The sequence below is a fragment of the Cyprinodon tularosa genome, unplaced genomic scaffold (assembly GCF_016077235.1).
Source record: "Cyprinodon tularosa strain WSP-4 unplaced genomic scaffold, ASM1607723v1 ctg529, whole genome shotgun sequence".
NCBI classification, from domain to species: domain Eukaryota; kingdom Metazoa; phylum Chordata; class Actinopteri; order Cyprinodontiformes; family Cyprinodontidae; genus Cyprinodon; species Cyprinodon tularosa.
The window spans coordinates 501186-513806 of record NW_024039262.1 but is presented as its reverse complement, the minus strand read 5'-3'; the positions used below and the strand labels follow the sequence as shown (position 1 = coordinate 513806).

Here is a 12621-nt window from a genome sequence, read left to right as displayed (position 1 = left end):
GTCTGGTGGAGCCCTCAATCAGGTACATGTTCCCACCTCCGGGAGAGCTTCTCCGAGTTTCCGGGGTAGACTGGAGACGTGGAGTCTGAGTGGGCCATGTTCTCTGCCTCTAATGTCGATGTGGACGTAAGGTGCCCTGGGACTGGAGAGGAGAGTATGGCTGATGGTCAAACCTCAGCTTCTGGAGGTTTTGGTTTTCCTCCTGGTTGTGGAACAATGGACAAGCTCTACACCCTCTGCAAGGTCCTCGAAGGTTCATGGGAGTTTGCCAACCACATGTACTTTGTGGACGTGGAGAAGGCATTTGACCAAGTCCTTTGTAACGCCTTGTGGGGGGAGCTTCAGACGTACAGAGTTGGGGGGTCCTTATTAGCTGGATCTGGTCTCTGTACAAGGGGAGTATGAGCCAGATCCACATTGCTGGCATTAATTGTGACCTGTTTCTGGTGCATTTCGGACTCCATCAGGGCTGGTCACCGGTCCTGTTAATAACCTTTATGGACAGGGTTTCTAGGCGCAATCAAGGACCAGAGGGGTCTGCTTTGGGAACTGGCGGATCATCCCTGCTTTTTGCGGATATCGTGGTTCTGCTGGCTCCCTGCTGCCAAGACCAACAGCATGCACTGTTGCAGTTTGCAGCTGAGTGTGAAGGGGCTGGGATGTTGATCACCTCCTCCAAGTACAGGACTATAGTTCTTGGCTAGAAAAGGTGGCCTGTCTCACTCAGGTTGGAGGAGAGTCCATGCCTTAAGTGGAGGAATTTAAGCATCTTGGGGTCCTGTTATCAATTGAGTAGAGAATGGAAGATTGATAGACAGATCAGTGCGGCTTGGACTACGTTCCTACCCTCAACTATGGTTATGAAGTCTTTATCCTGACCGAAAGAACGAGATCCCGGATACAAGCAGCTGAAATGAACGGCTGGATTCTGAACCCTTAGAGATAGGGTGAGGAGCTTTGTCATTCAGGAGGAGCTTGAAGTAGATCTACTTCTGGTCCACATCGAGAGGAGTCGACTGAGATGGCTCGGACATCTTTTTGGGATGTCCCCTGGATGTCCCCCTCGGCAAGTGTTCCAGGCACGTCCCACCAGGAGGAAACCCAGGGGACAACCTAGGACACGCTGAAAGGACTATTTGTCTTGGCTGGCCTGGGAGTGCCTTGGGCTTTCCCCCTTGCAGAGTTGAAGGAGGTGTCTGCAGAGAGGGAAGTCTGGGATTCTCTAAGGGGACAGATGTTCCCGCAACATGGTCGCGGATGAAGTGGGAGATGACGAGTACAAGTCCTCTCCCAAAACGCTGCTTTCATTTGAATACACAGCTTAGGAAACTACATTTCTTTGCATTTAAACTAAACTAATCTCTGTGTGGTTGTAGCTTTAATCTCACATGATCATGGATGGTTTTATAAAGGAGCCAACAAGGGGCCAGTGCCTCTGTAGAGCCGGTTCTGGCCACTATTATGGCTCCTGTAGTAACAACAAAAGGTGGCTTGGGCATCTTTTTCAGATTCCCCTGGATGCTTTCCTTGGGAGGTGTTCCAGGCACAATGCCAAGTTTCACTGCACTTGTTTTACACCCATTCATTTTCAGATGATGAAGTGAACAGGGATCCTTTCCATTCCTTGTAACAAGGGTCTGCTATTTCGGTGTTGCAATAAAATACATTTAAGCTTGTGATTATAAAATGGTAAAATCTTTAAACAGTCAAAGGGGTATAAATATTTTGAAGAGCATTATGAGGATACTTTATTTTTAATGTTATTTTACAAACAGCAGCTATTAAAAGTATTCACAATCCTGTTTAGGAGCAGACAATATTTACGACTGAACACAACCCTGTTTTTCTTTATGAGGAATATAAGGTATTAAATGAAACTAACTTTTATTTTGTTTGACTAAACAAAATAAACAAAACTTGGTAGTTATTATTTTCTTTCAGTATTTTACTGGTCCAACTAACTGAGCATTGGAAGCATTTTTTTAAAGGGGGCTTTCACCATCAGTGGACAGTTTATAGCCCAGCATAAAGATGTTTATGTCGAAGTATGCTTACATTTGTTCCAAACCAAATCTACAACTTATAATTCATGTGTGTATTCGTCTTGGGCAAAGAGTGAGGGCTTGGTTGATTACAGTAGATTTAAGGTTGTTTAGTGTAGAGAAAGCCCAGCTGTGAAAGACAGTAATATTCCTGTCACCTTAACGGGCGTACTCAGTTTGAACTGTTAACAAGGAAAACTCTTCTTCAAGTCCATTTAAAATATCCTTTAAGGATCTCCCAGACAAACAAAAAGCAATCATCTCGTATATGATGATATAATGAATTGTCAACACCTAACTGTCATTATGGCTATTAAGTCTAATGCTGAAAGGAACCACTCAAAGGACTCGCCGTCTGGTAATGCTGTGAAAGTCAAAGCGTCTCTTGTATAAATTATCTTTTTCTGAGAGATTCAAATAGAATTGCCCATTATGAGTTCATTGTAAATGCCGATTAGTGCTAAACGCTAACATATGTACTTTAATGACTTAGTAATGTCATAGTTTGAAACCTTGAATCTTAAACAGCTTTACATTGGAGGTTCCTCAGCTATGATTCTATCTTTCTTTTCTATCTCCTGCTTTGTAATGGCCGAACCATAAAAACTACAGTAGCAGCCATTCAAAATGGCCCGTCCCAGTGAAACACCAGCCGAATGGCCGCCTACTTACCTGCAACTCCCAGCAAAATCCTCTCAAACTTCCAGCCACTGGAGTGACCCCCTCTTGCATATTTCTTTTACCATTTCACTGAATTACAGGGTCTGATCAAGAGATGGCACTTCTCTTAACAGATCTTAATGTCCCCAAATCATGACAGAAACAATATTTTAGTAGAAAGATTGATATTTAAAGTGAAAATGTAGGGGACCAGCCAAGGACCAGTCAAGGGCCCATCAAGGAAATTTTGAATGGCTACTACTGTAGCAAGAAGTTGCCCTCAGATTGAGAACCAAGCCTATTACCTTGTGGGATTTGGTAGTCAGAAATGTTTTGTTTATATCATACCCCGTTGTCGAACTCACACTGATTATGGTGGAAACTGTAACTTTTAGGCCAAGTATTAGCCTAATTTGAGATATGTAACTTTCAATGGGGAGTGTTGGCCTAGTGGGTAAGAGCCGTGCGCTAGTGCTCTGAGAAGGTTAAGAAGTACCCGGTTCAATCCCAACAGCCTCCACTCTGGGTTCCTGAGCAAGACCCTTAACCCCTGATTGCTTCTTGGGCATCACACAATGGCAGCCCACTGCTCCCCAAGGGGATGGGTTAAATGCAGGGGCAAATTTCTCCAATGTGAGCTCAATAAAGTTTAATTATTATTATTTAGACGATTGGATCCATCACTAAATGAGTCACGACCCAAAACAGTGCTTTACAGGAGCCTGAGCTCACCTTAAAGAGGACAGATAACTAAGTTACAAGTTGTTGGGAAACCAAGCAAATCTGACCCCGATCTAGAGGGCCTTGTCTTTACAATGAACTTCATGGCATCTCCACCTGCTGGTTTCTGATCTGTTATCAGATTCCAAAACATGCAGGGAGACCGTTTAATTTGGAGTCAATAGCCTTCAGGAAAGCTAGTCCTAGAGGTTACAGGTCAAGCGTCCCCTAGTGACAAAAAGTTACAGCGTGCTGCTTAGTCAGTGTGTACACCCATCATTCAGAGAGCAGTGTAGGTCTAGTTAGTGAGGTTGTTAGACAAAATTTCACAAGGTGATTTTGATGAATGCCGCAGTCATCCTATGCCAATGTGTGTTCACACCAAATGTGATTCAAGTGGCCCCAGAGTGCTGTGGTTCACCTGACATATTGCCAGCAATTCACATGGCATGCATGAAGCTCCACTCCTGTCACTTCACTGCAAACAGAAGAAGTTTATTTCTAATGTTTGCTGGTTTAAACACAGGCAGTTCTGGATTTACCAAGCTAGTCAAGTCACCTTAAATCTTACTGTAAATACGTCACCTTAAATCTCTTCTTCTTTATTTTTTAATATCCACTGTATATATCTGAATTAACTGTATATACTTCATGCAGCATTTCCTCATTTTTGCACCTTCTGTTGTTTATACGAGCAGATGTTACAAGTTAATTTATCCATTGTGAGATTAACAAAGATCAAATCTAAGTTGAAATAATATTTTTGTCTTTCACCGTAAGATAAGTTATACTCCATTTTCTGTGAAATCCGATTTTTTTGTGAAATCTGCATGCGCAGTAAAGGACACAATGGCACCACTAGCCAGCTTGCTCCGTGTTTACGGATGTAAACATGGATGGTATTGCTGGAGCGCATCTTTCCCAACCTTAAAAACGCAATATTTTCAAGATGGTTAAACATAAATACTGCTTTCCACATTATCGTCCACCATGGTTGTTGTTTTTCTTGTTGCTTCTGTGTAGGAAGACGCAGAATAGTGACCTTTGTCGGGTATTAATATTGTTCAGGTCGGACAAATGCGTCCTGGCCGTTCAGCCACAGGTCGCGTATGAAAAGATCAGATTCGTATCACATAGCCAAGGGACCTGGGTCGCATTGGAAAAAAAATCTGTGTTGATCTGTGTTGTTCAGAATGCCATGAAAAGATCAGATACAGAACACATATGGTCAAAAAAAATTAGATTTGGGCCACTTCAGGGTGCTGTGTGAACGTTGCCTTAGACTACCCCTGTGAAACCGATCCGTGCCGAGTTCGGACCGAACTTGGATCAGTTAACCGTCCAGAGCTTGGTTCTTACGACCATTTACAGATCATGCCAGCAGAGTTCCATGCCTACTATTGTACAAGTCTGCGCATCTCAAGGGGGAAATTACGCAAACAAAAATGGTGCTGCACAGAACATTCAAGAACTTGGATAAGAGCCCATTTTCAATAAGAGCATCGGTCTCAGCATCATCCCAGGTCACCCACCACTCCTTTGATGCCACTTATGTTAACAGGCTGAGAAGAAGTTTGTACTGTGAACAGGTGAAGAGATCTGTTAGTTGCAAAGCCTGACATGCAAGAAAACCTGGAAAATGAGTCAGCTGACTATGAAAATAGGAGATGACGCGATCTGCTCATGGCACAAACGAACTGTGCCGAGCCCTACTGATGAACTAATACTAGATTTAGCGCTGTTCGGTTGTGTCTGGCAAAACGAGTCCAGTTCAGTTGTGTTCCATTTACACACAAGAGTTATCTTATAAACGTTCTCAGCACAGTTCTAAAAGCTTGCGTAAAAGGGGCATTACTTTAAAAAAAGTAATTCTTGTCCACCGCTGTTGCATGCGCCTCATGCGCTTACATGTGCAGGTTACTGACACTTTGACTTAGACCAAGAAATTAGTCCTTATTTATACAGTTAAGTAACGAATAATGCATCTGTTTAAAGCGCAGTAATGACTAACGCCTTACTGTTTTTTACAAACTAATTAGTGACATTGGTAATTACCAGAAAAGTAACCTAGTTACTGTTACAGTATAGAAGCAAATTGTGTTGCCTTATGTTACTGTGACCTTAAGCTCAATTGGTAACACAGAGTAAGCAGGCTGGAAGTCATGTACAAATCTTGGCAAAAAAAGGGTCTTAAGGGCTGACTCGCACGCAATCGGGTCACAGGCCAAGAAGCTTCCAGGAAGTTCTCCAGAGCGTCCAGTCGTGCACGTGCATCCACACAGTGCAATATTGAAACTATATAAACGCCCAGATTGGAATGAGAGTGGAGAAAAAGCAAGATATGTTCTGTTAAAATGTTCGGCGCGTGTACTGAGGACAGCATGTCAATTTGATCTTTAAAATAAATGCTTCTTCTCCCGTCCTGGGGCAATCAGATGATCGACTGAAGGTGTCCTGATTTTTTAGATTCTACCATTGAAAGCCACCACAATGGGTTGGTCCCAACAGTGTTGTCTTGGGACCAGAGCCTGTGTAAAAGAAGCTGATTAGTCAGTCACTTCATTTGGATGGGATTAAATAGATCTTACATAATAAAGTAAAAACACTGTGTGTTATTTTTGATCAGGACTTTTTATTTAAATCCCATATCAACGAGTCCCTCTTTCATCTGTGGAATATTGCAAAAATTAGGAATATCTTATCCACAGGTGATGCTGAGAAACTAGTCCATGCATTTGTTACTTTAAGACTTGACTATTATAATTCTTTACTATCATGTAATCCAGAAACTGTAGTTAAAAGCCTTCAGCTGATCCAAAATGCTGCAGCCAGAGTATTTCTCCCATCTTGGCCTCTCTTCACTAGTTTCCTCTTGGATCTGGAATATAATTTAAACTCTTCCTTCCTAGATATATTTTGTCCTGATAGTTAGTGTGAAAAACAATAAATAAAATCTTGATAAATATAGTGAAAATATCAAATTTGAGAAAATCACAGATTCTCCTGGCTTCTTCAAATGTGTAATAAAATAATACAGTCCAATAGGGAAAGTAATAATCCCTAAACTTTATCTTTATAGATTTAAGACTAAAATTGATGTCTAATTTATAATATTACAGATTAATCACAATTTGTGTGAAACATCAAAACTGATTTTTCCATTAGGCTGAAAGCATTTATTAAAAAACAGATAATTTGACAACCAGATGCATGTGGAATGGAAAAAAATTTAGCTATTTAAATGTGATAATAAGAGCCTAAAAAAAGAAAGTGATAATATGAGGCCTTGGAAATGCACGGCTGGCTGATTGTTTTTCTTTTAAAGAAAATTCAAATGGCCACTTCAATAAAAAATAAAAATTGGGGAATGAAAGTGAATTCTGTTCACAGAAAACCAAGCTTTCTATTACTTCAAAAAACAGAAATCTCATTTAACTTCAAAAACTGTTATTAGTCCTGAGCTTGGTGTTCCACTGTGGAGGGACGGCGGCATTAGTACAGAACTCAGGAATGGCTGCACACAAAACATCTGAAAACATTCATAAAAAATGTCTCTAAAGCTTGATAAAAAAAAAAAAAAAGATTATAATGTTGGTTTAGACTGAAGCCATACCTGGTGAAGGTGTCTCAGTGTCCACATCTAGTCTAGTTCCCACCGTGGTTATTTCAGCGTTGGGTTCAGGATGGTTTGTCCATGTGTCAGGCAGCTGAGAGTGTGAATCTGTGGAAGGAGGTTGACTTGGATCCCTGTCTTGTTCCAACGCCACAGCTGATTCTGGGGGTTTTACCCTCGTTGGTAAATCCCCGCTTTGATGCTCCTGCGGGTTACTTCCATGGAAGGAGCTGACACTGAGCCCTCTGCCCAGGAGAGGGAGCAGATTCTGGGGCAGCGCAGAGGGGACGATCTCCCCTTTCTTGGACATGAGACGTCCTTTGTGGGCCAGCACTGAGTGTAGTAAACCTCCTACTGCGATGCTGGAGGTTTTCCCTTTCATGCTGCCTTCCCTTGTGTCAGCCGTCGTCACCGCTGGAGTCTGCACAGAGGGGGGGACTGTGGGGACCTCTTTATCTGACAAAGGAAAAAAAAATAAATAAATAAAACCACTGCAAGAGACAGAAATAAACATCTTGCTGTAGAAGTCTGATCTGGGGGGGTTCTTGCTCTTTAAGAATAAAGTTTTAATAGTCTCATTTATGGTTACATTTTTTTTTTCAAACTTCTATTTACCCGACCGATTATTTGCTTGCAACAATCATGGAACAAAAATAACTCAATATAACCTCACCTGGATATCGTAAATTATCCTAAAGCTAATACTTCACTGCAAAAAATTGAAATCTAAATAAGTAATATTTTCTTGCAATAAGTGCATGTTTTCTCGAATTGAGGAGGTAATTGAGAGACTTTGCCAATGGAACAAGACAATTTACATTTAAAATAATAAAACACAATTGCATTGTCTTATTTCAAGTGCATGTTATCTAATTATCTTATTTGAAGACTGAAAATAGTCATTCCATTGGCAAATTATCTTATTTACCTACTCAAATGAATGGTAAATACACTTAATTTAAGACCTTTTTCCCTCAATTTTAGATTGTTTTTGCAGTGTTGCTTTAATTTCACAAATAAAAAACAATTTTTTTAAGTCAGGAGAGTAAAGTAGTGGTTAGGGCATAAAGCTTGGAATCCAGAGTTTCTGAGTTTGAGCCCCACTCCCACAGACTGCCCCTGTGGGTCTCTGAGCAAGACCCTTAAGCCCACACTGCTCCCCAGGTGCCGCACAATGGCAGCCCACTGCTACCCAAGGGGATGGGTTAAATGCAGAGGTAAATTTCTCCAATGTGAGATCAATAAAGTTCAATTATTATTATTAAGTCTTACTAAAAAAACAGCAAAAAATGCATAGAAGTTTGTGGTTATAATGTGACAAAATGTCAGAACCGTCAAGGGGGAGGAATACTTTTCCAAGACGCTATATATAGACAGCTAGAGCCCAAATGAGATAAGCCCCACATTCAATACACACAAAATACCCATGATACACACAGATACACACAGAGCCCCGCGAAAAGACTGAGCAGTCGAGCATGACAGGAGTCAACCCTACATGTGGGAGGAAGAAGGTGGGAAAAAAATGGAAAAGAAAAGCATAGACAGGGAAAGCGCTCTGCCATGCATTCTAAAATGCCATCTCCAGCAGCTCGGTTCAAAAACAGCACACAGCAGCATTTACACACACAAGCCTGCATGTAAGCATTTACACATACCCCCCCGTCTTCCCCTTCACCCCAACAAAAACAAACCTGGGGTGCTTAAGCTGGTTTTATGCAATTATAGACCCCTGAAAAACATCATTCCAACCTGTAGGAGGAGCTTTACACTTACTTTTTTTAAATAGATTTAAGGATTCAGCATGTTTTTAGCAGCATATAAACATTTTCTTCTGCTTAGTTTATTTTTATGTGAAAATATGTATAAAAAGGTGCTACTATTTATTAATGATAGTACAAAAAAACAAGGTATGCATGAAGCAGGGGGACGACAAACAGCTTATAAAACTAAAACCCAGCTTAAACTTCACTCACATACTTTAGGAGAAAATAAGTCGGGTGAAATTGTTAGTGCAGAAAGGGCAGCAGAGCAAGTCTAAAGAGCATACTGTAGCGAGACACCCATCTTCTCTGATCCCACAGAGAGTGCTACAACCATCTGTTAATGAAGAATGATTATTCTAATAAGCCCAGCAACTGTTGAGTATCTGCCTCGTGTTTCCAGGGGCACGGAAGATACACTTGTAAGGAATATTATACTCCAGCACAATCTGCCCATGCTTTTACTCTATTTCAGGCTGATATCTATCTAAGGTGATCGAACATCTATGTTAAGTCTAAAATACCTTAGAATGCCATGTATAATAGCAGTACGAAGGAGTATTAGGGCCAGGCTTTTTTGTAATTTCGAGAATAAAGTCATAAAATTACGAGAATAAAGTTGTGAAATTACCAGAATAAAATTGTAACATTATGAGAATAAAGTAATAAAATTATGAAAAATAAAGACAGAAAACTATGAGAATAAAGTCATCACAATATGAGAATAAAGTCATAAAACTACAAGAATAAAGTTGTGAAATTACAAAAATAAAGTTGTAACATTACGAGAATAAAGTAATAAAATTCTGAGAATAAAGTCATAATATTATAGGACTAAAGTCATAACATCACGAGTACAAAGTCATAAAATGATGAGAATAAGTCATAAAATTATGAGGATAAAGTCGTAAAGATATGAGTTTAAAGTCGTAAAATTACAAGAATAAAGTCGTAACATTATGAGAATAAAGTAATAAAATTCTGAGAATAAAGTCATAGCAATAAGAGAATAAAGTCGTAATATTATAGGAATAAAATCCTAACATCACAAGTATAAAGTCATAAAATAATGAGGATAAAGTCATAAAATTACAAGAATAAAGTCGTAAAATTACAAGAATAAAGTCGTAACATTATGAGAGTGAAGTAATAAAATTCTGAGAATAAAGTCATAGCAACAAGAGAATAAAATCGTAAAATACAATATAATCGTAAAATTACAAGAATAAAGTTGTATTTTATGACAACTCCTACAAGCGGCACTGTCTTCCCTAAAATTGGGAATGTTGAGCATCATGTGAAGATAAACTTTGGTTCTGGTTTGACAAATGATGAAATCTTTTAGCAGCAGCATCAAATTGGGCAGAAGGTCAAAGTGGACTCAGGTTGCTGATTGGTGGAGCTGGTCGGCCGTCATCTGCTGGTCGGAGTTTGAAGCTTTCTTTCTGAAACAGGTTGTTGTATGATGACTTGTATGATGACTGTTGCTTTCAACTTCCTTCTCATAATATTACGACTTTATAAAAAAAATCTCTAGCCTGGCCCTAATACTCTGTCATATAGCGGTGTAACAGTGTGTTTGTCAGAAAGACATTGTAGGGAAATAAGCTTTTTTTGGTAGCAGCAGTTTTTTTTTTTGCAAAGTATGCACAGTAAAATCGAATGTTTTAATTTCCAGTGTTGGTTTTGTGTGAAAGTATGGTGTTAATAAAAAAATTGTTTAGCATAATTCAACCATGCAAGAGTTAGATCCTGCAAAGTTTTGGGTTTTAATCTGTGTAGTTAAATTCAAGATACTCTATTAAGTGTTGATTTTAAAATAAAGGATTAGCATTATTGTTGTTACGTCTGCCAGAACGTTAAGTCTGTTTTCTAAATAACTTATGGATGAGTTTTGCCAAAGATTTCAGGGAAAGTGACTGGAAACACATCATTACATTTTGGTGATTATCCAGATCACCATCTGGATCCAGGAATCTTTTGAAAGATTCTGTAAATACCGGTATTACTTAAAGTCATAGGGAAATCGTATTTAAATGTCAAACCATTCCAGCTTAAACATGTATATAAATTCACTCTTTATCAGACCATATTGTCCCAAAGGTTAGAAAATTTCTATTGAAAAAAAAAATGCTGTCTTAAAATCTGTGGGTTTTTCCGTTATCTTATGAAGGCCAGTTAGTTATACGTCAGCCTGACCACCTAAATTCGGCCAGTCATATAGCAACGTTCATCTGTCAATCAATTTTTTTTCGGTCATAGCATCTTGATTCATATGTCGCAGCTAATATACGCAACGGTTGAAATAAGAAATAAGAATCATTCCTTTCCCATTGGGTTCCATCCCAGTGTTCACGTAGCCTAGTGAGACCATCCTGATCTTGCGAGCTTTCAAGGTTTCACTCGCAGATCAGTCTGGAGACTCTCCGTTAAAGAAAATTTGGAGCCGTTCACCAAACGAACGTCCAATCAGCGTTGGCTTTGAGGCGGGTTGAGGTGTGACGCAACGAGAAGCGTGACAGTTCAGTCTAAAGAGCATGGCGGCTTCAGCCGATGAAACTAGCGTTAGCGTGGCTATCGAGCAAGTTTTATCGGAATTACAGAGTATTTCTTCACTGAAAGAAGAGCAAAACACTGCTCTGGAGGCTTTTCTCAGAGGAAAAGATGTTTTTGCTCTTCTCCCGACTGGTTTCAGCAAGAGTTTGATCTATCAATTGGCTCCTCTTCGTCGTCGCTCTGTTACGTCAAATGCTTCGTTGATCTGATTGGTTAATTTGGCCCATCTATCACCAACATAGACCAATCAGAAATGGATGACGGAGGAGACTCATCCACGACCTCCGACACTAAACTCTCCTCCTCTTGCATGTTTCCGCTGTCCATAGTGTTCCTTGACAGTGTCGTTTCTAAGTGCTGCTTGGTCCCAATGTAATTTCTCATTGGGAACCTAATAGCACAAAGTTGCTAACTGGTTAGCAAAAAACTTGCTGGTGAACCTTCCACCACAACAATCCCGCCCTCTTGATAAACGACCAATCACATTCACTTTATTTACTCGTGTAAAGTCGTGCTCCACTCGTTTCCCTTCGACTTTGATAGTGGAAGTCACAATACTACAGTAAAAGCAAAATTTCCCCACTTTCCTTGACTAGCCCTTGGCTGGTCCCCTACAATTCCTTTTTAAGCATCAATCTTTGCACAACAATATTCTTTCTGTCAAGATTTATGGACATTAGATCTTCAGAGAAGCGTCATCTTGTCAGACCCTGTCATTCAGAGAAAGGGTGGAGTCAGAGTAAAAAAAATATGCATGCCCAGGAGATTTATTTGAAAATCCTGAAATCATGTATAATAGCAGTAAGATCCATTACTAAACATGTAATCTATCTATCTATCTATCTATCTATCTATCTATCTATCTATCTATCTATCTATCTATCTATCTATCTATCTATCTATCTATCTATCTATCTATCTATCTATCTATCTATCTATCTATCTATCTATCCATCCATCCATCCATCCATCCATCCATCCATCCATCCATCCATCCATCCATCCATCCATCCATCCATCCATCCATCCATCCATCCATCTATCTATATATAAATATATATATATATATGTATATATATATTAAGGAAAGTATATATAGATATACTTTCCTTTTTTCAAGGCCAATATATTTACTCTTGCCAGACCTATCTTAGGAAGATTTTCGTTGAACTGGCATCAATGCTACTTTTTATGTCCCCCATTGATTCTTCCTGAGGAACTGAGACCGTAAAAACCCTTAGATGCTGCAACAATATCCCTTTGGATG

The 12621-nt window shown here is 39.7% G+C and overlaps 1 protein-coding gene across 1 annotated transcript in view; it reads right to left on the bottom strand.

The window, feature by feature from the left end:
* The window catches only part of LOC119795966 (seizure 6-like protein), a 199611-nt gene that overhangs the window by 75810 nt on the left and 111180 nt on the right, over window positions 1–12621 (bottom strand). The window contains exon 2 of the mRNA XM_038304232.1: window positions 7036–7491. Coding sequence (XP_038160160.1) covers window positions 7036–7491 — 456 coding nt within the window. The remainder of the gene's footprint in view (window positions 1–7035; window positions 7492–12621) is intronic.